This window comes from Lemur catta, chromosome 25, assembly GCF_020740605.2.
Source record: "Lemur catta isolate mLemCat1 chromosome 25, mLemCat1.pri, whole genome shotgun sequence".
Classification (NCBI taxonomy): Eukaryota; Metazoa; Chordata; class Mammalia; order Primates; family Lemuridae; genus Lemur; species Lemur catta.
The window spans coordinates 4,974,138-5,001,231 of NC_059152.1; the positions used below are offsets into that span (position 1 = coordinate 4,974,138).

The 27,094-nt window shown below is 37.2% G+C and overlaps 1 protein-coding gene and 1 pseudogene across 4 annotated transcripts in view; both read right to left on the bottom strand.

Moving 5' to 3' along the window:
- SDCCAG8 (SHH signaling and ciliogenesis regulator SDCCAG8) overlaps positions 1–27,094 on the bottom strand; it is a 203,529-nt gene that overhangs the window by 175,739 nt on the left and 696 nt on the right. For 3 of the 4 annotated variants that reach the window (XM_045537208.1, XM_045537210.1, XM_045537209.1), the window contains exons 2-6: positions 19,250–19,402; positions 18,435–18,520; positions 15,347–15,460; positions 11,302–11,427; positions 5,130–5,270 (exon numbers count right to left, since the gene is read on the bottom strand). In XM_045537208.1, coding sequence (XP_045393164.1) covers positions 5,130–5,270; positions 11,302–11,427; positions 15,347–15,460; positions 18,435–18,520; positions 19,250–19,402 — 620 coding nt within the window. Of the gene's footprint in view, positions 1–5,129; positions 5,271–11,301; positions 11,428–15,346; positions 15,461–18,434; positions 18,521–19,249; positions 19,416–27,094 lie in introns of all 4 variants that reach the window. The other variant, XM_045537211.1, reaches the window with a different exon arrangement.
- LOC123627407 lies at positions 2,056–3,900 on the bottom strand (annotated as a pseudogene).

Here is a 27,094-nt window from a genome sequence, read left to right on the forward strand (position 1 = left end):
CTGGTCTTTATCTTGTGGGTGTTAAGTAACTCCATAAATTATTCAGACAGAGAAAAAGAGATACAATTCATTTAGTCTTTAAAAAATTTTTTAAAAGAAAGGTACTCTTTCCTAAATAAAGTTGGGATTAGGGACTGAGAAAGGGGAGGGAAACTGGGGGCAGAAAAAACCTTTAGAAAACTGTAACAATAACATCTGTGGATGATAATGAGAACCTGAAGTATGATTCATTCTATCTTCCCCTGGAACACTCCTTACAGTGTTATTCTTACGCTTTCATCACTGTTGATCAACTCTGACATGTCAAATTTAATGCAAAGAAGACTTCCAGTTAGCAAGAAAAGAAAAAAGGGCTGTTATACAGATCAAAGGATTTAAAAGTATCATTTGGTCTTAAAATAGAATATTTTAAACTCTTGAGGAAATTAGGACATTCCAAAGCAGCTGTGTATATAGTGGAATTTAGAAAGACACAAGCATGCCTAGGGAGGATTCATGCTCAGAAAATTCCTGAGAAGACCTTAAGCTTTCACATACGGCTGATCCCTAGGTTCACAGCAAGCCTAGCCAAATGGTGAAAGAATGCTCCAGCACAGAGCCCATCTGCAGACTGGGAGAGGTGGTTGTTCCTTCTCTCTCTTGTTTCCTCTCTCTCTCTCTCTCTCTGTTGGGGGGAAGGGGGTGTTTGTTTCTTTGTTTCAGCTCCTGGCATTCAAGGAAATCTCTGTTGAACATTAGCTGAACATGAGCTAATAAAACAGAAACTTCAGTAATCACACATGACATGGAATAGTCTGCAAAAATAATTTGGAAAATTCTCAAAACCAAAAGGACTACTGTAGCCTTCAACAACAACAACAAAAGACAGCAAATCCTGGGAAAGAACAGGTATCTGATTTCCAGGTATCTGATCACCATAGTATAATAGTGAAATGCTCAATTTTCAACAACAAAAAATCACATAGAATACAAGGAATGGAAATCATGGCCACTCAAAGGAACAGGACAAGTTGAGAGAAACTATCCTTGAGAAACCACAGACATCAGACTTATTAGGTAAAAACATTGTTTTACTGGTCATCTGTATAAACGAGTATATAAAGGAAATATTAAATTTTTCTTTTGGCAGAAGTCAAGATAAACTGTGCAGATTAACCTGAAGAAATGGTTTTGAGTCATACAAATTTTTAAGGAGAAAAATAGAGACTGTCCAAAGGGATTCTCCTAGCTTATAACATATTCCCAAAATAACTCTTAAAAAATTCTCCCCCTAAAAAATTAAAAAAATACTCATTAATTACCTTAAAAATATGTCAATACCATATGGGTTTATGAAATAAATTCTAAAATTTATTTTTTTAATTTAAAAAGGATTCCAAGTTTTAAATAAACTGCTAGCAATATCATTTTCTTCACTTAAAAGTACATATCTTTGAGGGTAGGACTTATGCTTTTTGAAAAAAATAAAGATTTTTACAAATTAACACACAAAAATTCGCTTAAAGAATCTTAAAGGGAAAAGTGTTTTCACCAAAACTGATATTTAAATAGACTATAGTACATGACCTTGCTCCTTTTTTTGTTTGTTTGCTTTTATACCATCAGAATTCTCAGTGAGATGCTTTGGTAGTTTTAAGACATGTCACAGTCTCTACCAAGAGACACTGACATTAGTGGTGTCCATGGTGATAGCAACTGCCTTGGTGGCTCCGTTTAAACAGATACATTACTGGGCTGGTTCGCCAAATCAGAGGCAAAGGTGCTCTCTTCTCCTACATCAAGACTGTTCAACTGAAGCTGCTTGGGGTGGAATATTATCTACAGTTTTGTTGGCATTATTCAAGTTGCTAGTAAGTGTGGTAATATCACACTCCTAGTCCAGGACACCAAATTCATCTTCTGTTGTAACTACATCTTTAGTTTCAAGTGGTTCCAAGGAAGGGGCCAAAAACTCATTTTACAGAGGGTCTGGAGGCTCATTATTGTCTTATTCTGCATCTTCTCTTACTTTACAATCCTTATCACTATCACTATCAATGGTAATTACAACTGGGGAAAGTGCAGTATTATTTCCATCATGTTTCTCGTGCTTCTTTTTGTGTTTCTTCTTTATTTATTTGCTCACCCTTTCCAAGGACAGAGCAAGGAGATGAACATCTACTAACATCGCTATCACCAGAACTGTAAGATTGGTCTTGTTCTTGTGTCTTTACTATCTCCATTTTCTCATAAGTGCCTAACTCCTCAGAATCAGAGGACAGTTCAACAAGTTCTGGGGTCCTCTCAGCTAGTGGTTTAACAAACCAAACAGTGACACAGTTTTCTGAAGAAGAATCACTGTCTTTATTTAAGCCCTTATCGGTTTGTACTCTTTGTATCTGAAACATGGATGGCTCCCTCTGTGACAAGTTCTTCATATGAACTGTTGGAAGTATTTACAAAGGAAAACATAGCAACGTGTACCTGCTCTGAGCTTGAGTAAGATGGTCCTGGAGTTTCAACATTCCATGGTGCCTGGCTAACAGTGGCTACATTAATATCCAGCTCTTGGGTCTCAACCTCATCCAGAGATATTGTTATGGCTGAAGAATCAGATGCCTGCCTTCTCCATATGAAAGGGCAGGGCAATCATTATCAGCATGCTGGCCAAAGGCTGCCAGGTTAAATGGAGATCCAGAAAAACTGATAAATTCATGTATAAAATGCTCAGTTTGATTAAATAAAAATAGACTTAAATCAGACACAAATGCCTGACTCTTGAAATCATAATGAGTAACATTACTCATGATGATGTGCTGGATGATATTCACTAAAGATCCACAAACTCCAAAAAGAACTGTAAATTCACATTTTAACCAGAGAACTAATCTGTGAAGCTAAGCTGGACTTCTATGGAAAAATTCAGCTGAAATATTCACATAATGGCCACCATCTTTAATATTACTAACTCGAGCCCCAGCACGATAGAGAATTCATCTAAAATTGATAATATCTTGTTGTTGAATTTTCTGCAAAGCTCTTTCATCTGCAGTAGTTGGCCTCCTTATTGCAATTTGTCTCATAAGCTGAGGATTTTCAACATTTCTAGGTCGTATTGAAATGCCTAACCCTTCAAACAATTCTCCACAATCTGGTGGAAGAGTTGTTCTTCCATTCATAGTCCTACTAGGTGAACAAAGAGAAGCATTCCATTCCCTTGTCATAGTTGTAGGGTAGCAAAATTGTGGAACATCTTGGGTGGCAAAAGAAGCGTTATATGGAAGCCTTAGGACATACTCCTTGAAGTCATCTGCTGCCCTCACATATCATAGAATCAAAAGGCTGTTTACATAGTGGAAATTCAGCTTTGTTTTTTTGATCATTCCTATACACAGTGAAAACAACTTATGTAAGCACCGTTCTAAGTAAGACACATTATCAAATCCACCCAGGCATATAGGACACTTGGAATCAGAAGATGCATCAGCTGGTACTGTCTGTTGCAATTTGCTAGTGCCAGCTTTAAGTGAAAAGTTGTCCATTTTAAATTTGCTGGCAGATGCTATTAATTCAGAGGATGCCGGAGGAGGCGCTCCTGGGGCCTCGTGGCAAACTCCTGAAAGCCCAAAAAGCTAGGTCGGTGGCAGCAGGATCCACGAAGTTGTACCCAGTAACTTCTCCGCCTACCCTCAGAAGCGGGAGCAGGCGGGGGCACTTCACCCTCCTCACAAGACAGCGGAGACCCCAGCGGCTGCTGTGACCTAAGAAACCGGTGAGTTGCCGCACTTTGGACTGGATTTATTCAGTGGTAGGTCCTGGGTCTGGCGAGGTTCCATGGTGTCAATTACCTGGGCCTGCAGGCAAAAGGGCCCTATTTCTTCAGCACCCAGAAACTCTAAAATCCATTCCTGAATAAAGCATTTCGCCCTCTCCTAGGCAAAGACTTTAAATCAACTGTCTTGGCCAGGTGAAGTGGCTCACGCCTGTAACCTTAGACTCTGGAAGGCCTAGCAGGAGGATTGCTTGAGGCCAGGAGCTCGATACCAACATGAGCAACATGGCGAGACCCCTGTCTCTACAAAAAATAGGAAAAAACTTAGCTGGGCATGGTAGTGCGCACCTGTTGTCCCAGCAACTTGAGAGGCTAAGGCAGGAGGATCCCTCAAGCCCAGGAGTTTGAGGTTGCAGTGAGATATGATGACACCTCTGCTCTCTAGCCCAGGCAAGAGAGTGAGACCCTTTCTCAAAAAATGAAAAATAGAATAAAATAAATTGAAAAGCAAAACAAAACAAACACAGTCTTAAATACTCTTGAAGAGCTAAGAGAAAAACGTAGGCAAAGAACTAAAAGAAATCAGGAAAACAAATTATAAAGGGGACCAAAGAGAAATTCTGAACCAGAAAAGTACAATAACAGAAATAAAAAATTTACTAGAGGGGCTCAAGAGCACATTTGAGCAGATTTGAGCAGGCAGAACAAAGAATCAGTGAACTTGGAGGAAGGACAATTGAAATTATCAAGCCTGAGGAGCAGAAAGAAAAAAGAATGAAAAATTATCATATGACCCAACAACTCCATTTCTGGGTATATACTCAAAAGAATTGAAAGTACAGACTCAAACAAATACTTGTACACCAATGTTCACAGTATAATTGCCAAAAGGTGAACACATCGCACATATCCATCAACAGATGAATGGATAAACAAAGTATGGTGCATACATACAATATTATTTTCAGCCTTAAAAAGAAATGAAATTTGGTTACATGCTATGACTTGGATGAACCTTGAAAACATTACGCTAAGTGAAATAAGCCAGATACAGAAACCAAATACTGTTTAATTCCACTTATCTGAGGTACCTAGAATAGGCAAATTCCTAGAGACAAAAAGCAGAATAGAGGTTTCCAGGGGGTGAGGAGAAAGGAGAATAGGAAGTTATTGTTTAATAGGAACAGAGTTTTTGTCTGGGATGATGAAAAAGTTCTGAAAATGGATAGTGTTGATGATTGTATGACATTGTGAATATACTTAATTTTACACTTAAAAATGGTTAAAATGGCAAATTTTATGTTATGTACATTTTACCAGAATTTTTAAAAAGTACAGAAAAGAAAAAAAAGATGCACAAAAGTACCCAGATACTCACCAGTTCTAGCTTCCATTTTTCAACTTCACCAGCAGATGCATCTTTGCCAATGTCTGCATTGCCGTGGGAAAATGGTTTCTTGGCAGCTTCATCCACTTCAGAATCTTCAGCTGTTATAATCCAAGAATTCTGCATGTTTCCCTAAAACAAAATGTGCCAGTAATTGCAATTGATATTCAACTTTAAATAAACATGCATGCTTTACAAATAAAATACTGATTCTTACCCATGATCGGAAAAAAAAACATATGCTTCCAAACTATAAGTCAAGAATCATTTTACATTTTCAGACTATTAGAGTCATATTCTACAACTGGTACTACAAAATCAAATTCCTACAAGTACAGGCAATAATTTAATATGAGCAAAGAGGGCTGGATATCAATGTATTAATGGCATTATCCCTTACTCCTCTAAAGAGATAGACTGTTGAAATAACATAGCCGTCCCTTAGTTTGTCTTTCATTTTCTACATTTCATAGAGGCATGGCTAATAATAATAATAACTATTAACACATATAGTACTTTCTATGTGCCAGACATGGTTTTATTTGTGTTTTGCATATATTAACTCATTTAATCCTTACAACAATTCTATGAGTTAGGTTCCATTGTTACCTCCATTTTATACATGAGGAAACTGAGTCACACAGAGTAACTAGCTAAGGATCACAGAGGTAGGAAGCAGCTCGTAAGTGGCAGAACTAGGATTTGAACCCTGGCAATCTGGCTTCAGAATCCATGCCTATGAAATAATAAGAAACATATGTTTGATCTCTGCCTCAGTTCCTGCCACAGAGCTCCCATAACTCTTGTAATTTCCTGAGGGGCAGGGGTTGTAGGAGCATCTTTTGTTATATTTGGTCTTAGTCCCTGGTTCCTGGCATAAGAGCTTCTAAGACCCTTCGAATCTCCACAGTGATAAGAGTATCTTTTTTATGCTAATGAGATGACTGGTGGCAGGGGTCCCTAGACAACTTCTGGATGGGAGCTGGTCACCAGAAAGATGAAGGCATGACTACAGGACTGGAACTTTTAGCCCCACTCCCCAACCTGCAGGGAGGAGAGAAGGACTAGAGATTGACAATCACCAATTGCCAATGATTTAATCAATCATGCCTATGTAATGGAGCCTCCACAAAAGTCCTTTCTGATGGAGTCCAGAGAATTCCTGGGTTGCTGAATGCATCCCCATACACCCCAACTCCACAAACAGAAGCTCCTGTACTTGGGACCATCCTGGACCTTGCCCTATGTACCTCTTCATTTATTTGGCTGTTCATCTGTATCTTGTATAATATCCTTTATAATAAACTGGTAATACCAAGTAAAGTGTTTCCCTGAATTTTGTGAGCCATTTTAACAAATTATCAAATATGAGAAAGGGGTTGTGGGAACCCCCAATTTGTAGCCAAGTCAGATAGAATTGTGGGTCACCTGGAGACCCAGAACTTGTGATTGAGATCTGAAGTGTGGGCAGTCTTGTGGGACTGAGCCCTTAACCCGTGGGTCTGAGACTAAGTCTGCGTAGCTAGTGTCAGAATTGAGTTGGATCATTGGATACCCAGTTGGCATCCACAGAGAAATGGAGAGTGGCTTGGTGTGGGGGAAAAAATCCCAAACATTTGGTGTGAGAAGTGTTATGATTAGAGAAAAAGGAACAGTTTTTCTTTTCTTTAATGCTCTATACCATTATGATCTTCTGTTTTTTCCAGAAAAATATTTATCTTCAACAAGAAAAGCAGTACATATGTGGTGGTAAATAGAGCTGACATGCAACCTGCATGTCAGGGATTCAAAAAGGAATGGTAGGGACCATGACAAACCATAGAAATGTGTCCCATCCAAAGGAAGCAGCCTCTACTCAGTTCTAGTCAATCACTGACATGTGCGAATAAAAATTCATATTACTAAAAAATCTTTTGATTTTTTAAAAAACGATAAGACAGATATCTTGTTCTTCATTTGAAATATTGTTACATATTGGCTCCAAAGTTGTCAAACAAATCAAACATGTCTGTGGGTTGAATTCCGTGTACCCAATTGTCATTTCATGATCTCTGTTCTCCCTCTCAACAGTCAAGGTAATAAGCAGCCCAAAGATCTGGGTAATACTTATATTAATTTAATTTAACAAATAATTATTGAGCTCTTGCAAAGGGCCAAAGGGTATGGTAGTACTCAAAAGGGAGGACAGGTCTCCAAACATAGAACTACATCACAGTGTCATATCATATATCAATTCAAAGTAGTATTCTGAGATGCTATCCCATATCCTTCTGGAAGTCCAGTTTAGTGCAAGCATTTGTGTAGCACCTACTATGTTCAGATGCTGTGCTGAAAGCTTGGAGGACAAAAATAGCAGAATCAACCATAGTTCCAAGGAATTTACAGTCTAATGAGGGAGAAACACATTCAGGCAAATAATTTCAATTTAATAAGGTAAGTGCTAGGCCAGAGGAGTGCATGGGAGACTATGCCAGAATAGAGGAGGGATACTAAGAGCAACCAGAAATTCAAGGAAGGTTATCTGGAGAAGTTTTGATACCTGTGTGATATCTTGAAGGATCCATAAGGGTTACGGGAAAGGCATTCTAAGAAGAGGGAACCTCACGAGAAAAGTCACAGAAGTGTGAAACATTAATAGCATGGTGCCTGCAGCAGGATCTTAGGCAATTCAACATTACTAGAGCTGAAAGTACAAGGCAATGCATGTCAGAGATTTTCTAATTCTGGGTAGCTAATGTCAGAATTGGGTTGAGAATCAAATACGAGACTTGAAAGTATAGCATGCCACGCTAATGAGCTTGTACTTGATTCTCTAGGTAGGGCCAAGTCTCCCCATATCTGACTGCATTTGAAGTTACTTTTGAGATCAATGAAGCAGAGTGGTACTAATTTCCTATGGAGAATTTAGAGAAAGCATTCAGACCACAGATCTCTGATGTAAGATGTATCATTCTTTGGAAAGAAGTGCTAGTTTAGTGGATATTTTGCTTTTTCAGATAGCTTTAAAAAACTTAAATGGTGGCCAGGCACGGTGGCTGACGCCTGTAATCCTAACACTCTGGGAAGCTGAGTGCTTGAGCCTAGGAGTTCAAGACCAGCATAAGCAAGAGTGAGACCCCATCTCTACTTAAAATAGAAGAAAATTAGCTGAGGGTCCTGGCACATTCCTGTAGTTCCAGCTACTCAAGAGGCTGAGAGATAAGAGGATTGCTTGAGCCCAGGAATTTGAGGCTGCAGTGAGCTATGACAACACCACTGTACTCTAGCTTGGGTGACAGAGTGAGACTCTGTCTCAAACAAACAAACAAACCCAACTTAAATGGTATTTAACCAAGATTTCAAAAAAACCCTAAAGATCATTCAAAACCTTTGCTTTCTTCAATGAAGGGAAGGTTGATAGAGGGGATGAGAACAAACAGGGAAAGACATGGCTCTCTTCTTGAAAAAACTCCTAGATCTCTGAAATGAGTACATAGGTCAAAATTTCTAATAGTGTTTTAATACCATCATAATTTTTTGAACTCTAGAGAAAAGCTTTCCATGAAGAGAAATTTTAAAAGAAGGAAAAGTGATGAAAAATGAAGACAGAAGTGAAATATACTTTGAACGGTTTTAGTTCTTAAAAAATCATCTGCTTGCTTCTTCAACTTATAGGTTATAAACTAGGCCAAAAGCTGGAAGTCTTGCATGCAGGCTACCATCCAAGTCCAGGGCTAAAACTGACAGACGACGAAAAGGAGGTTCTTCTCTTTTCTGCTGGGGAAAACTTCTATCCCCTGCAAACAAAGATGGCTTAGTTCAATATTGACAAGCTCTTCCTAACTTATGCAGAAAGGCAGTATAATTTAAAGTTAGGTGGATGGATTTGGGGAGCTAAACAATCTTGGGTTTGAGTCATTGCTTTGCCATTTTCTAGCTCTGGGATAATAGACCAGTTATTTAGGTTACGTAACTGCTGTGTACCTTAATTTATTTCTCCAACAACAGAGATAACAACACCCGCCTTGTATTGTAAAACTGAAATAATATGATAGAAATGAAGTGCTTGATGCAGTGCCTGGCACTGTATAACTGTATAGTCATCAATAAATGTTAGTTATTACCATTTAATGGTTTCAACTATTTTTTTAAAAGAAGGCATTATGAAGCACTGAAAAATCTATATTCAAATCAGCAAATAGTTTTGACAAGATCTAGCACCACCATTTTAATTGACTCATTAAAAAAGCCCCCTTCCCAAAAAAGAAGATACTATGTATTGATCTGTTTATATTTAAGATATTCTAAAAAATTTTATTCACATGAAAACTCCTAGTACAGTAGTACCATTCGTGCATTGCAGAAATGCCTTAATTCACCTACACAGGTTAAAAAGTGGGGGTAACTATTCTATAACAACAAATAATGGAAGACCAACATTAAAATAGCTGTCAAGGTCACCTGACACATCCACAATAATAATTTCAATATTTGCATCACATTTTAGCTCATGTGAATGTTTAAAAAAAAAAAAAAAAACCTCTCTATAACCTTGTCCTTTCTACTAGGACTGCAGTTTTCTTTAGCAAATTTTTTTGCTCATACTGCAAGACGTGTGCTTTTACCATCATTTCCTTCCTCTTTTGCATTACTCATTTCTCTTGCCCTCTGATTTACTTGTCTGCCTAATTTCCTTTCTCACTTCACTTCCCCTTCTTCCACTTCTTTGCCATCGTATAAATATTGAAGACTATGAATAATTGATTCACAGCTTGCTAAGTTACTACACATTTGGAAGAAAAGCAAAAGAACATATTTATCTTATAAATGAGGTACTTCTAAGTACTTTCTATATGGTAATATCTTCTTCAAACTGACATTAAAATAATGAGCAATGAAGATAGATTTTTAACCACTAATATACACAATTATATAAATCTTCAGAAAAAACTTATCTTGTGAGGGGAAAATAACTGATTACAATCTTAAATGTAATTACAGAACCATAAACTAAAGAGCTATTCAGCCCATTTTCTTTTTCAGAGTTAACACAACCAGATACTTCTCAATAGCAAATTCTAACACGTATAACTCAAGGATTACAAATAAAATACCAAGCCAAATTAAAAAAAAAGACTTCAAAAACAAAGATTTGAGAATTCCTAAGTACAACATCAAGACTTTCATACTTTTTCTCAATAACTGATTTACTTATAACAACTACATCAAAACCACCACAGTAAATTTCAAAGTAAAACTGGAACAGGCAAATTTTAAAACTTCCCCATGGAAATTTAAATTAGTCTCAAAAAGCAGAACAAACTGTGATTAGCTATCTCTTACAGCAAAAGAATGAAAAATTTTTAAGACAAAAGTACTCTGAGAAGTCATAAGAAGATAGTAAGTTTGGATACAATTTAAATATCACCACAATGATTTTGTGTCACAGAATTATAGAGATCATCTGAACCACTGTTCTTCAAACTGTGAGCCACTGATAATTAGGATCACTTAGGCAACTTGATAAAATGTCATATTCCTAGGACCCAACAAGACTAACTAAATCAGACTCTCACGGAATAGAGCCCAGGAATTTGCATGGTCAACTCCTGATACAGGTTAATCTTTGAAATTACCAATGAAGAAATAGAGGACACATAGGATTAAGCCATACAAAGCCCTGTGAAATTACTTGCTAAACACCCAGCTTCTTAGGGACAATGGAAAGACTAACATTTTGATTCTTGGACCCTCAGGCCAACCTTTTTTCTGCAATACCATGCTGCTAATTAGACTTGTTAGATTTCAGAGCTCAAGGAAAATTTAGAGAAAACCAATGGGAATCTAAACTAAGCCAGTGTTCTAGACAGTTTCTAGATTAAACAAAGTCCTTGCTATATAACACACTTCCCGCTTTCAGATCTGCTCCTTCCATATGGCAAAAGCATGCATGGTATGCTCAGAGAGGAAACCAGAGTGAACATTAGGCATCACTACATCATTTCCTTTGAGGATTCATTCCACCACAGTGAATTTTGATTTTTGAGGCCTCAAGCAAATACCAGCATAGTACTTTGGCCAGACTTCAAGGAAAAAAAATCTAATCAGTTTAGAAGGTTGGAGGAGAGGGAAGGAGGGAGCATTCCAACTAAAATGAAATTGGTGGTTTTTAAAAAATGCTTACAGATGCATCCGGAAGTGTTTGTTCCCTCATTGTCTCCTCTTGTATTTGAGATTTGAGCTGTTGCTGGAGCCTTTCATTTTCAAGCACAACTACTTGTACTCTATTTTTCATTCCAGAGAGCTCCTCCTATAGAAAGCAGAAAACAAATAAATTAAGCATTTTTAAACAATGCTTTCATTTGCCAATTATTAAAGGATCCAGCATGATATAGAAGAAAAGTTCTCCATCTATCTCCTGAGACATTATAATCCTGTTTAGACAAACAAGGCAATGTGAACATTAGCTAACAAAGAGAAGGCTGGAAGTATACAAGAAAGGGCCTGCTGATGTCCATATCACAAAAGTGTGTAGTTTTTGACAATTTTTTTCTCCAAGAAATCAAGGCTCATAGAAAGGCCTTAATTAAAAGAGTTATTTATCTTATTTTATTTATTTACTTTATATTCAGAGATTTTATTTATTTGTTTTTATTTCAGCATATTATGGGGGTATGAATGTTTAGGTTATGTATACTGCCTTTGCCCCACCTGAGTCAGAGCTTCAAGCATGTCCATTCCCCAGACAGTGTGTACCACACCCATTAGGTGTGAATATACCCATTCCCTCCTCCCCCCCCCACCTGCCCAACACCTGATGAACATTACTACTATATGTGCACATAAGTGTTGATCAGTTAATACCAATTTGATGGTGAGTACATGTGGTGCTTGTTTTTCCATTCTTGTAATACTTCACTTAGTAAACCAGGCTCTAGCTCTATCCAGGATAATTACAAGAGGTGCTAGTTCACCATTGTTTTTTGTTAGAACTCCGTGGTATACATATACCACATTTTCTTAATCCACTCATGTATTGATGGGCACTTGGGTTATTTTCACATCTTTGCAATTGTGAATTGTGCTGCTATAAACATTCTAGAGCAGATATATGTTTTATAGAATGTCTTTTTTTCCTTTGGGTAGATGACCAGTAATGGGATTGCTAGATCAAATGGTGGTTCTACTTTTAGCTTTTTGAGATGCCTGCATATTACTTTCCATAGAGGGTGCACTAGTTTGCAGTCCCACCAGCAGTGTAGGAGTGTTCCTATCTCTCCGCATCCACACCAACATTTATTGTTCGGGGACTTTTTGATAAAAGCCATTCTCACTGGAGTTAAGTGATATCTCATTGTGGTTTTCATTTGCATTTCCCTGATGATTAGAGAGGTTGAGCATTTTTTCATATGTTTGTTGTATCTTCTTTTGAAAAGTTTCTGTTCATGTCCTTGGCCCACTTTTTTTTTTTTTTTTTTTTTTTGAGACAGAGTCTCACTTTGTTGCCCGGGCTAAGTGAGTGCCGTGGCGTCAGCCTAGCTCACAGCAACCTCAAACTCCTGGGCTTCAGCGATCCTACTGCCTCAGCCTCCCGAGTAGCTGGGACTACAGGCATGTGCCACCATGCCCGGCTAAGTTTTTCTATATATATTTTTAGTTGTCCAAATAATTTTTATTTCTATTTTTAGTAGAGACGGGGTCTCGCTCAGGCTGGTCTCGAACTCCTGGCCTCGAGCGATCCACCCGCCTCGGCCTCCCAGAGGGCTAGGATTACAGGCGTGAGCCACCGCGCCCAGCCTTTGGCCCACTTTTTGATAGGGTTGTTTGATTTTTTTCTTGCTGATTTTCCTGAGTTCTATATAGATTCTAGTTATCAGCCCTTTATCAGATATGTCACATGCAAATATTTTCTTCCACTACACATCTAAAATCTAAAACACAACACCAAATGTTGACAAGGATATGGACTATCAGGAACTCTCATTCATTGTTGGTGAGAATGCATAATGGTACAGCCACTTTGGAAAACCGGCAGTTTCTTACAAAGCTAAACAGACTCTTACCATATGATCCAGCAATCAAGCTTCTTGGTATTTACCCAAATGAGTTAAAAAACTTATGTCCACACAAAAACTGACATACAAATGCTTATAGCATCTTTACTTATAATTGCCAAAACTTGGAAGCAATCAAAATCTACTTCAATAGGTGCATGGATAAACAAGTTATGGTATATCCATACAATGGAATATTGTTCAGTAATAAAAAGAAATAAGCCATCAAGTTATGAAAAGACAGAGGAACATTAAATTTACATTACTAAGTAAAAGAAGCTAACCCGAAAAGGCTACACACTATATGATTCCAACTGTATGACATTCAGGAAAAGGTAAAACTATGGTGATAGTAAAAATATCAGAGGTTGCCAGGGGCTTGGGGGAATAGGGAGGAACAGGCAGAGCACAGGCAATGCTAGGGCAGTGAAACTACTCTGTACGATACTGGAACGGTACATACATGTCACTATGCATTCATCAGAATTCATAGAATGTACAACACAAACCATGAACTCTAATGTAAACTGGAGGATTTAGATAATAATGTGACAATATTGGTTCATCAATTATAACAAATGTATGACATTGATGCAAGATAATAACAGGGAAACTATGGGGTGGGGAATGCAATTGAGAGGAGTATATGGGAACTCTATGTATTTTCCATTCAATATTTCTGTAAACCTAAAATGTATATAAGAAATAGTCCACTAATTAAACAAACAAAATCTTTCTAAGCCACTTAAATGTTACTTTCATTCCATTCCTCCCTTGTTAAAATGTATTCTATTTATACTCTGACTTTCAAGTTTCTCTAATCTTCCATTTTACCAGTTCAGCATTATTTGCATGATTTCTGCAAGACATTCTGCATTGTAGGAAGATAAAATAGATGCCTTCTGGCCCCCACAAACAAACCATATTCATCTTGAATATATCCTTTCATTGTTGCTATTCTCTTTATGAAAATCATTTCCCGTCTGCTGATCTAAATGATCATATTCTTTCAAGACCGGTTTAAGATTTTCCTCTCCCATAAAGCCATCCCCCAAAACACTAGCTTTCCATAACCTTCTCCTCTTATTATAGTTTATACCACAGAGTAAAGGCCTATACTCCATTCTCTATTGTGCTGTTCTTAGGTAATAGTCTGTCTTCTCAACTAAATAGTGTAGTTATTCTGCTTTATATCTTTTAAGTTTTATCCATAGTATCTTAGGGATTAATAGATTCTCATTAACAGAACTGTTCCTAGGGTATTATTTCAGTTTTACTAATAATCCAAGAATACCTATATATTAATAATTGTATCTTCTAAGATAAAACAGAAAACCACCAGTTAAGATCAGGGACTCCCTCATAAAATCAAGACAATGAAACATCTAAAGGCTCCTTAAGTTACATAGTAGCCTTGCACCTTAAAAGAGTACCCACAATGTTAAAAATATAATATATGCTACAAAAGATACCAGTAATTCCTATAAAAATATCATATGATCTGATACACTGATACTAGAAGGAAGGAAGAAAGAAAGGGAGGGAGGAAGGAAGAAAGAAAAGAAAAGAAAGACCAAAACACTGACATACTTTGGGAAGGCAGAAAGGCTCCAATGGCATTAATGACATTAATAAACTGCATATAGTTCAGCATATAACCTCCCACTATCTCAAGCTACAGGTGATGTATTTGGTTTCTTGATTATTAATATCAATAATAACCTATAAACCATTCTTAGCATTCAAAGTCAAGGTCAGAGTCTTAATACTGAAAATGGAGAAGATCCGGTCTTTCAGTTTAGAATCCCTGATAATTGTGCCACAGCTCCAATAGGTTAACAAGTGTGGGAGAATGATCGGTATTTGTATTCCAAAGCATTTGCCATCCACTGGGCTAAAGTAAATGGGATAGGTAGGAAACATTCCAAAATATGAGAACATATTATGAATTACTAGACATGGTAATGGACTACAAGCAATCAGAAATGGCATGGTCAAGGATATCATTCCCAAGTCTGACAAGCTCCTGTAACACATCAGTCTCTCAAGCATATGAGAATAACAATTGTCAATGTATCGCTACACATATGAAGACTAACAATAGCAAATTTTTGTACAAGGTATAATTAATATAGACTTTAATTTTATTTAGGTTTAAGTTCTTAAGAAACTTACCTTGCAGAACTTGACTTCTGCCTCTAAATGATGAATATATTGAGACTGGTCATTAATAATAGGAACAAGGTTGTGCACAGTAGGCATATTGGTTTCCTCATATTCTGATGACTCCTAAGGGAAAAAGCCAAATTAAGCATGCTTTCATTTAGCAAGGAATCATTTGGTACCTTCTGCATACTCAGGTTAGCATTGATGTGATATAAACACAGACTAGATTACAATGTTGCTAATAGTATTCATTTCCCTATCCTATAAATTCTACCAATATACAAGATTCCAGGATGTGAATATCATTTTTTAAAGATGGACAGTGAAAGTGGTTATAAAAAGCACATAACAAATGGGAAAATGCTGGAGTAGTATAAGTGACTTGGAATGAACTGCCTATTTAAACTATCTGAAAATGTGACATTGCATTCAGTAATGCTGAGATACAAGGAACAACTCTCTCCAAGAAACTGCCATGGAAGAGGATTGCCAGCAAAACTGCAAATCAGCTCCTCAAAGAACAGATTCTTTAGAAAAGTATTTGATGCCAAGTGTGTATCAATGAGGTAAAATTCCACCACTGAAAGGGTACATTAGCAAAATGTAGTTTTTGATTTTGACCCTAGTATTCAAAGCAATCCAAGAGTATGCTGTGCTAGAGCACAGAACCCCCAAGACTAGAGCCCTAAAGCAGAGACAGACTGCACCGAGGAGGCTAACGAAGAGATTTCAGAAAAAGTGCTAATGCTATTTAGCTCTGGAGCATTCCTGGAACTGACTTTTAATGTATGTCTTACCTTATCTTAAAATGATTGTGAAATGGTTTATAAAATCATATACCATACCGTGACATTTAAAAAAATCGTTCATAAAATTATAAATCCCACCATATTTTTTTAAAAAAAGATGAGGAAATCAGGAAAAGGGAAAATGAGGGTCAACTAATTAAACAAATCCAGAGGAAAGCTTGAGATGAGACACAGTCTCAGTTTCTCAGTCATTTTGTTTCTCAGCCCAGCAGAAGTTCTAAATAATGATGAAGCTTTTTAGGTCAGCATAATTAAATAGAGCTCTGCTTTTTGGCATATTTAAGAAATTTAAAAACCAAAGTAACTTTAATTAAATGAATTATCTTTAGTGAGTAGAAATCAATTAATTATAGTCATTTTACATGAATAGAAATGAGTCTAGAAGGTAGGCAAATATAAATTATTACTGCGGCCGCTCATAGTTAATAATACCCCCTATTGACTTAAGTCAATATGAAAAATAAAAAAACTCAAGCTAACACTGTGTGAAAAAAATGTTCACCTGAAATCATTTGTGTATACTTTGAAGGGCTTGTTATAGTTTGGGTATCTACCTTTTAAAATAATAAGTTAATACCTAGATATATTTTCCATCTTAATGGTGCCTCAGTTGCACTCTAAATATATCCACATATTTCTGATATGTCATATTGGCTGTCAAAATGCATTTTAAGGGAATAATCTTAAAAAGGTAATTGTTATTATTATTGTTATGGCTGACAATTATTACATGTAGGCTATATATAGTTAGAGTCTAAGTTCCACTCCTTTACATAGCTCCATGTGACGAGACTTGTACAAAGCATACATTGTATATACTAAACTGATGCTCTTGAAGAAGGTCTTCCTGCCTATATTGATCCAATAAGCTCCATAATATCACTGTTTAGTTTTTAAAAAACTAATAAGCAAGTCTGAGCATTCAACAGATACAGCAACTTCACACTGTGGTCCCCAAGCCCTGGGCCTTGACCTGTTAGGGACTGGGCTGCAGAGCTCTGCACGCCCCACCCCACCCCCAGGCCATCCGTGGAAAAACTGTCTTCCAGGAAACTTAGGAACCTTGGGGGGGGGGGGGGCCTCACAGCAGGAGCTGAGCGTCACCACCTGAGCTCTGCCTCCCCCGCCCGCCCCCACCCATCTGTGGAAAAATTATGTTCCATGAAACTGGTCCCTGATGCCAACGGGGTTGAGGACCAGTAAATAGACTTAAATACATTCCACCCAGTTTGTACTTCAGAGCATTTTAGAAACCAGATGTCAACAATAAATTCATTAAATGATGAACTGTTTTATTAAAATTATAATCTATATCTATAAATATTGAATATGCATATGAAGTATGTTTTTCTAAAGTGAGAATTAAGCATAAAAGTATGCTGGAATAAAATGTTACTATGGGGGGGTACTATCATTGCATTTAAGCTGTGAATAAAAGAAAGTGACTTGTCAACACAGTTCCCACATGTAGGCTTTGTAATCAACTACCATACATATGGAAAATGCAAGGTGGTTACCGCTGCTATGACACATTATGTTTGTGCATACTTAGTAGATTTCTAAAGAATTTTAAGTATGTAATCTTATCTTATTATTGCAAAAACTCTGTGAAATAGGCACAATATCCTTTAGAGAACATGTGATAGACCCTAGATAGACCTAAGGCCTTGACTACTATTTTGGCCATTTAAACCTGTCCGGAGTTCTTCCCTTCAATCTGTCACAGCCTTTAGCATATAAAATGGTTCAATATGGAGAAATAAATTCTGTCAAAGCAATAAAAATACAATCTCAGAAGAAATAGAGCATTACTTTTTATACATCACACTACTTTACAACTACATATTTTAACATGTAGAATATTACATACTTCAGTTTGGACATTCAAAATAAAGTATTGCAGAGGAAGGCTAGAATTATAATCAAGTAACTTCTAAAACTGATCAAATATAGACATGACCCTCTAAAAAAGATATTACTAAAACATTATCTTTTATATATATTGTTTCTTTTTATATATTCGCTAACAGTTGCAAAATAAATTTTTCAAACTGTTTTCTTGCTCTCATTTTTCAAGTTAGTAACAAATTAAAATTGTCAAGATTCCCTGTGCCATGGAAATCTCTTTTCTTCAGCCAAAATAATCAGACAGAAGAGAATTTCTTTTAATGCTTTACACAGTCAACAGGTTCTGCTTATAATTTGTCTATAGCATGTGTTACTAAAATGACACTGTAAAGTAAAACAGAAAACTAATACTTTGTCAGGTTGCAAAAGTTGGAACTTACCACAGGGGACATTTTCTGTCTTCTTGATGGAGATACCTCATTTTCCTTAGTGGCTTGTTGGCGCAACAAAGCTTTGAGCTGATTGACTACAGAGCAAAAGCAAGGGGTTTATTAACCTTATTTGAGATCCGTGGTTTATTACCACCTATCCATCTTTCTATCCCTCCAACAAAAGTTGCTGAAATGTATGTTATGCATCAGTAACAGTGCTATTGACTAGGGCTAGAAAGACAAACAAAAAACAAAATCTCTACCCTATAAGAGCTAAGAATGCAGTGAGCAAAAGACACTAATAGATGTAACACAATGAGTATGTATGTAGATCTAGAGCTATGCTTAGTGCTACGAGAATAGGAAGCCCCTAATTGTGCCTGTTTTCACAGAGGGATAACACTGTGATGCTGAACACGAGTTCACCAAGCAGAAAAGGGTGAGAACAATTCCAGTTAGAAGGCATTGCACATGTAAAGGCACAGAAGCATGGCCAGGAGGTTGGTATGACTAGAACGTGGTCCGTAAGATGGATGGTTAGGATGAGAAGGATAGAAAACTGAGGCTAGAGAAGTAGGCTGGAGCTATCTTAGGAAAATATTATTCTCTTACTAAGGATTTTGGACTTCAGTCTATAGGCATTGGGAAGTAAAAAAAAAAAAAAAAAACAGATTAAGCAGGGGAATTATCTTATCTGATTTGTTGATTTGTGTTTCAGGAATAACATCCTAGCAGCAGATTGGAGGATGAAATGGAGTCATTATTCTATGGAATTTAAAAAACTCATGTGCATCATTCAGGCTAAGACTGACATTCACACTCACCGGCATGGCTGTGTTGTAGTTCATGCCAGGCCAGCTCAGGGCCCTCATTGCCCACACCGGAGGTACGAGAAGGATCCAGTGTATCTTCTTCGGGGGTGACATCACCTTCTCTTAGGGCACCTTTCAGCTGGCGAATGCTTCCATTGGCACGCTCTGCAACAACAACCTGATGAAAGTCAGGGCCAGGGAAATCTGGGTGAGCATGTCGACACTTGGTCGACAAGGCAGTCTCTAAAGGAGAATCCATTATGTCTGGTACTTTCTGGGAAAAAGCAGAGTTCTGTTTCTAGCTTGCTGAGGAATGTGCCAGAGGAAGAGAGAGGATTAAGTTCATGGATTAGTGGTTAGACTTTATGATCTCTGAGGTCCCTGTCACTGCAGTGGTTGATATGCACTATATATAGCACCACCAGCAAGGAGGATTAAATGGCACAGCTACCCTCACCAGCCCCCTCAAACAATAGCTGACATAGGAAAGGCTTTCCTTCCCCTCAGAGTCCCCTACCCCACCTGGAAACACTGGAATGGGTGAGCAGACCAGTAAGAGGGACTCAGTCACACCAAGCTCCGACCTAGGGAAGCCTTAGTAGCCCCGGGGACAGGACACTCCTCCCCTCCCCCACCAAGAGACATCCAACTGCCTGGCCTACTTTTGATCAAAATTTGAATAGCTGATGTGCTTATAGTGACAGCCCCGGTAGTACAGTCCTTTTTATATACTGCTGGGTAACTATATGTCATGTATAGATTCTTGGTTAGGACAACTGACCATCCTTAGAATTGAAACTTAAAACTAACTAGCACACACATAACATAAACTGTTTAAAATGAAGTATTTTAAGGCATATTACTGTGATAGTTCATCTCTAAAAATAGCCCCAACGAGCCCAGCCTCAGGCCTTTGTCCTCCCCTAATTTGAAACTGAGTGGGCCTGCGTTAACCAAGTTCATTGGTTAATGGACTTACATTAACCAACAGAATGCAGTAGAACTTCCACCACGCCAGATCTTGGCCTCATCTTTAAAAAGGACTGGCAGTTTCTGCTTCCTCTCTCTTGAAATGCTTGCTCTTGGGACCCCTAAACCACTATGTAGGAAGTCTGCTACCCTGCTGGAGAGACATGTAAAGAGGCTACGTGGAGAGGAAAGGCCCTGGGACCACATGGAGAAAGAAAGAAGCCCACCCCCCTCCACTCCTACCCTCCACCCCACTGGCCCAGTGTAACCTCAGGGGACTCCAGAGCCACAGGCCAGCTGACTGCCATGGCATGAAAGAGTTGAATCATTACCAGTCATGTATGAAAATATATTTAACATTTTAACTGCCATGGGAGTTGTCTTTAACTCACACTAGTTTTGAACCCAGGGCCTTGTGAAGCATGTGTAATTCATACGTCTCATTACCTCGGGAGCTGTGAGAACTATTTTTCAAGTTGCGTATAGTTCACACGCAGAAAACAATAAAAAATAACCAATTTTTACTAAATTAGGATCATTTTGTTTTCAATGTTTTTATTCTACTTTTGTAATAAAACACAATGGCCCCAAGGAAAATTTCTTTTTTCTAGCGTGGCAGTCAATGTCTTAAAAACATACATTCTACAGGACCTTGAAAAACAGTTTCCATTTTTTCTAAGTTTGGAACAGAAAAAAATAACCATATTACTTTATAGAAAAAAAAATACCCTATGTTACAAAATATCTAATACAGTTCCTTTACTTACAGCAACCCATTTTCTACCTCATTGAACTTAAGAGAACAGGTCTTTCAGGTCAGAGTTCAACAATGAAATTCTATTACTCAACTCCATAAGAGACTCAGTGAATTTATCACTACATTTTTCTCCATACCAATCCTATTTCCACACAGATCATTCTTTGAGACGAATTCAGTGCTGATTGCTAACCAAGCCTGGACTACTCTTACTCATCATGAGTTCCAGAAAGTCTAAAACTATTCCTGGTTTTAGCAATATAAGGAGCAGTAATAATTGTCCCATAATTTAGTACTGTCTAAAGAGATTTGTTAATGGAAAAGGAAAATCAAAGTATTACATAAGCAATTTAGTTCACAGAGCTTTAGATGTATGCCCTTAAATCTGTGACTAAAGCACTTATCTTTACTGCATCCATTAGAAAGGAAACAGAGGGTTTGAATAACATAAAAGCGTGTTCCATGGAACTCTCAAATGATTTCACCTCTAAGATGAAGGCTAATTATTTATTTATCTAGTCTCAGTAAAAGCTAATAAGCTATATTAGGAAAAAGGAAATGTAAAAAAAAATTGCATTGTTAAAAATCCCTATGGTAGAGTTCTTTCATCAAATTACAATGATCGCAGGATTTTAAGAGCCCTCTTAATCCCTTTTCTAATATTCTTGTTTAATCTTTTAGAATTTGTAACATTCAAAGACTACATGTTAAATTGTACTATGAAAATAATATTATGTAAAATACTGAGATATTGAATTCAACAACTATCCCCATAGAAAAGTGATACACAAGGCTTTGGGTTTTTTGGTTGTTTGTTTTTCTGGGGTTTTTTTTTTTTTTTTTTCTTTGCAACTACTGACTTCAGAGTTACTAGAATCAGAAAGGAAGAGAAGGAATTTGCAAGGACCATGTCCTAAAACTAAAACTAAGAAGGTAAGTGATATTTTGAAGTCATTTCAATGCTACATTTCAAAACATGCTAAGTGCTTTTCAAATATATACAGAGCAACCTAATTATACACTGTAAAGAACAGGGTTAATCTTGAAGAATAACACCACTCAGATGATTCAAGACAGATGAAATCCCATCTCTCTTCAATTGGAGCCTTTAACTGAAGCCTCCATAATTCTTATTAAGAACATTACTCGCCAGATGCAGTTATCTACTCATTACACTTAAAGAAATCAGGTTGGACAGGAGGTTCCAGTTATCATTTCCTATTCCATTGCTAATAGGGCACAGCTTTATCTGTCTCTAACCAAGAGACAGAAAGAACACTAATTTCCTCTTCTCTCCTGAAAGGACAGTAAGGGTATTTCACAATGCATCCTGATGTCTTTTCTCCAGCACCAACCACAAACTAAATAATAACTATGAATACAAACACAAAGAGAACCTCTGAGTCCCACAGATCACATGAACATAAATGCAAGTAAATAATATCTCTGCTAGTCCACTAAGCAAACACCATTCAGTACAGTGAGCACGCAAAAAGTTTTTGAGCTGATGACTGTTGACAAATTTAAGTCTGTCTTGTTCATTTTCTTAGTCCAGTTTCCCTACTCCCCACATTGTAGCTCCTAGCTCACCACTGGACCTCTCTTCATCAAGATGTCAACATATTTTTGAACTAAATGCAAGTATGTCGCAGTCTAGGAAGGATCACCACTTATAAACATACTGTGAATTATTAATTTCTACATTCTCCATCTGTCCTGGAGATGTGAAAGAGAATTGCCCTGGTAACAGGGAGGGGGGACCACTCCCTGTGAAGCTCTCAGCTGTCTCTGAGAAAATATGCAGTGAGCCACACCTCCCTAGGCCAAGACAAGATATGCACTGCAGGCTCCCAACACAAGCTTAGACTAGGGCAGACAGGCAGAAAAAGGAAACCACGGTGAGATAAGAGATACATGTGTCTGTCCACACTTGACTGGGCCTCAGCTTAGTTCAGAAGATCACTGTCACTGTTTACTAGGGGACCAACAGGTAGCACAACCAAGAAAAAACAGCATAATCCAAAGTGAGACAAAGCCCGCTTTGTAGATGGCAATTACAATATTGAAAGAGATTAAAAGTACTGTGCAGAAACAAACAAATCTCAAAGAACATACTATCCTAAGATTCTAATAGCTGGAAAACGTGCTAAAGTGGATGGCGCCAGAAGTAAAAGATAATCCAATCAAGAATGTAAACATCTTAAGAAAGCAGTGTCTGGAAGATCATTAATGATGCATGGGTGTGGGCAAATTCAGGAGATTGGCTATATGCATTCTGAGAAATACACCTGGTATTTCTTTGGCACTGAGAAGACTTATGCACCTGTCACTTTCCACTGATAAAGAAGTAATTCTAGCCAGGCTAGCAGAAGAATGTAAGTAGAATCATCAGCAAATACAATCTGTGTATCCTTAAATGTAATTACTCTGAAGTATGATTCTTGCAGAGCAAGGGCAATGAGCAAAGCCTTGCTACTTCTACGTCATGGTTTCTCAGCCTCAGCAATACTGGCATTTTGGAACTGATAATTCTCTGTTGTAAGGGGCCGTGTTGTGCAAGTTTACCTGCATCCCTGGCTTCTACGTACTAGATACCAGTAGCACTCCCTTCCACCCCCAACTATGACAATCAAAAATGTCTCTAGACATTGCTAAATAACTCCTTGGCAGAAAAAACACTCTGGCTGAGAACTGCTGGTTTAGATCAATAAAACAAGATAGACAGTGTTCAGTCTTGAGGAGCAACTTCCTGTCACATTACTACATTAAAAATGTGGCCTCTTGATTTAAATGAGCATGACAGTGAGCTGTTCTGTCACAATAGTGGTGATGGGCAGGGCACAGCCCAAGACTTTCACTGACATGGTGGAACACTTCTGATGCAGGTGTCAGGAATAGGTGTTATATCCATTGTAAGCAAGAGCTCAGAGTTCATATTTAGCTTAATTTTGTTTTAAGGCCTAAAACATCATGCAATATTTGTCTTCAGGCCATTCCTTCAAATATTCCAGTGGGCTTTGATGAAGTTCCACCATAACTTGCTTTAGCATGTGCACAAGTGTGTTTCAAGCTACCTGCTCTACCTTTGAACTCTGAGAAGAGTTATCACCAAGTAAAAAGGTGAAAGCCTTAGCACAAACTGGTGATGTGACTGGAGTTTAAGTCTTTAAACATCCCAAGACAGAACATAATTATTCTCATTATCTCAATAGCTTGAGAACAACTTAATCTATGCCTTTTTCTGGCCAAGAACATGTGAAAGTGCCCTTATAGTTTCCTAATACTGAACCATAGTTTTAATTCTAGATTATTCCCAGGATGACCATTTACTTGTAAAGTATTCTTTTCTGGCTGCTAAATCCTGTCTTTTGTCTCTTTTATCTCATCAGTTGTAGGGAAGGAAAATCAAGATTGTACTTTTTTATTCTGGTAAAAGACAAAGTCATACAAGTTAAAACTACTAAGAAAAGCCGTATGAGTAAACAAAACAAAAAAGATACAATTTAAACTTTATTAGCAAAAATCCCCTATGTTTATGTGTATATGCATATATACTATATATGGCAAAGAACATTTGAAAATCCAGAAAACATTTGAGGAAAGGAAAAAGATAAAGAAATACAAGTTTTATGAGAAAATATAAGAAAAATAAAACTTTTATTTAAGTTACACACATGTTCTCTTAAGTCTGCCAAAGGTCCAGATGATATCACTGCTGGCTAATACACTGACCAAATTATTGGCTAGCAGGATGAACACAGCCCTTTTACAGATGTGAGTTCTTTCCTTGCAAGAGAAGAACACTTTGTAGGATCTGGAGAGATGTGCCAATTGTATTCAAGTAAAACACAGAATCAATATTATCTTTGGTTTTCTTGAACTAGATCAATTACAAAGAAAAGGACCATACTCAAGATTATATAATTTCTTCCCATAATCACCCTCTCACTTTCTATGTACCTAGTTCGACTCCTTATTCTCATTTCTATAATATAGAGACACAGTCTTTATCATTCATGTGGTCCAGCTAGCGTTGATGGAAGGAACAGTAGTGATCCAGGGATCAGGGAGTGGTGGTATCTGAAGTGGGAATCAGGCTCTGGGTGTGTTTTGCCAGGCTCTCTTCTCACAAAAAGAGGGAGGGAGGAAGGGAGAAAAAGAAGGAAAATAAAAAGAGGGGGAAGGAAGAGGGAGAGAGTAAGAAATTAAAATGTTTTCAGAAAAAGCATAAACTGCCCAGTTTGGCCATAAGCCTCATCATTCCCTAGTGTCTTCTTTTGACTTTATCACATTTTGTCATCAGTTTGGCTCCGAAAGGCAATAATTCTCACATTTAGTCCAAATGTTTCATTTTACAAATGGAGAAATAGAATTCAAGAATAGTTTATTAATTTGCCTAAGGTCACACAGATGGTTATCAACAAAGCAACAGTAAGTTCAATGAACTGGGTCCTAGTTCCACATTCTCACCTGACTCTATCACACTGTTCCCCACAAATTCATCTAGACTCTGAAACATCAAAATGTTTCAAGAAAAGGAGAAAACCAGCATATAAAATGTATATAAAAAAGAAATTATGTGTTCCTGTCACACTACAAATTTGTTTCATTTTTCTTTATGCCCACCCAATGAAAGATGGTTAGGAACTAGGTGAATAGGCAAGTCATGTATATAGTATTGTTGACAAAACCATATCCATACCCAATATTACAGCAATAGATGAGACATGATTCTGTTAAGGCTAGAACACTGCATTTCCAGCAATTTTCTCCTTTCTAATAACATATTCCTACACTCAAGTGTGCAGAACTTAAACCAGAGCCTAATTACTGAAAGCAGTACTATTGGTATTAAACATATTATTATAACATTAGTTTGAAATTAACCCCTTCACTGCGTCAAAATGCCTAATATTAAATAGCTTCCAGCCTTTACATAAAGGCCCAAAATAAGATCAAAGAAAGAGAAGCATTAAAGATAAACTTGTAATAAAAACAAAAAATGTTTGCCAATCTCAAAAATTAAACAGAATCATTTATATCGTTATGCACAGTATTTTTCTTGCTTCCAAATGAAAAGTTAGAAGTGGTTATTTTCTATCTAACAAGTCTTGAAACATCATGAGTGGGCTGATGAAGGTGTTTGTTAAGAACAATTCTTTTACTCCTGCAGTCTGAATACTGAGACTGTTGACAGTTTGTAACACTATTGACAGATGTAGACAAAAAATAATAACCTTTACAAAGTCTAGAGTCATGAGAGGATAAATTTGCCAATCCTGAAAAGCCTTCACTTTGCTGAAAGTAACAAGAATAAATAGCAGCTAACATTAGTGAGTGCTTATGTGCCAAGCACTGATCTTTACCCTTATTTTCTATCATACTAATCTGTAATTATTTTGTCTATTGTCTTTCACCACCACTAATCCAGAGGCTCCATGGGGACAGGAAATTTGTCTTGTTCCTTATTGCATCCCCAGCACATAGTATGCTTAACTAATAGTACGCACTGAATTAATATTTGCAACATAAATTACTGTTTTAAATGTTTTAAATGGTCATGACCTAGAGGGTTATGAAAATGCAACAGAATAGAAAATAGTGTGTATTACATTTAGTAGACTAAAAATTCTTCAGTAAAACTTTTTAGTTTATTTGTACATATATGCCCATATAAATGTATTTATTATAGGTATCAATTTTAAAAGTCTAAATATCACTGCTTTATGAGGATTATTTCATTTGCTCCTCACAATAACTCTGTAGACAATTCCATAATTTCCACTATAACAGAACTGAAATTTCTAGAGGTTATATATGTTGTACAAGATGACACAGCCATCTACAAATGCCAACATCACATCTACAGATAATCACTCTTCGGGTACTAAGAAAATTTGAATTAACTAAAAAAGGTTTCAATTGTAGTAATTATGACTCGATTAATAAAGAAAAACATAGGCTTTGAAGGCAGACAGGCCTCATATACCTGGGTCTGCCACTAACCAGCTGTGTGGACTATCGCTTGAAATTTAACCTCTCTCTCTGAGCTTTGATTTCCCCATGTGTGAAACAGACATATTCATAAGATTGTTGTAAGTTTTAAATGATTTACTGTATGTAAGTAAACC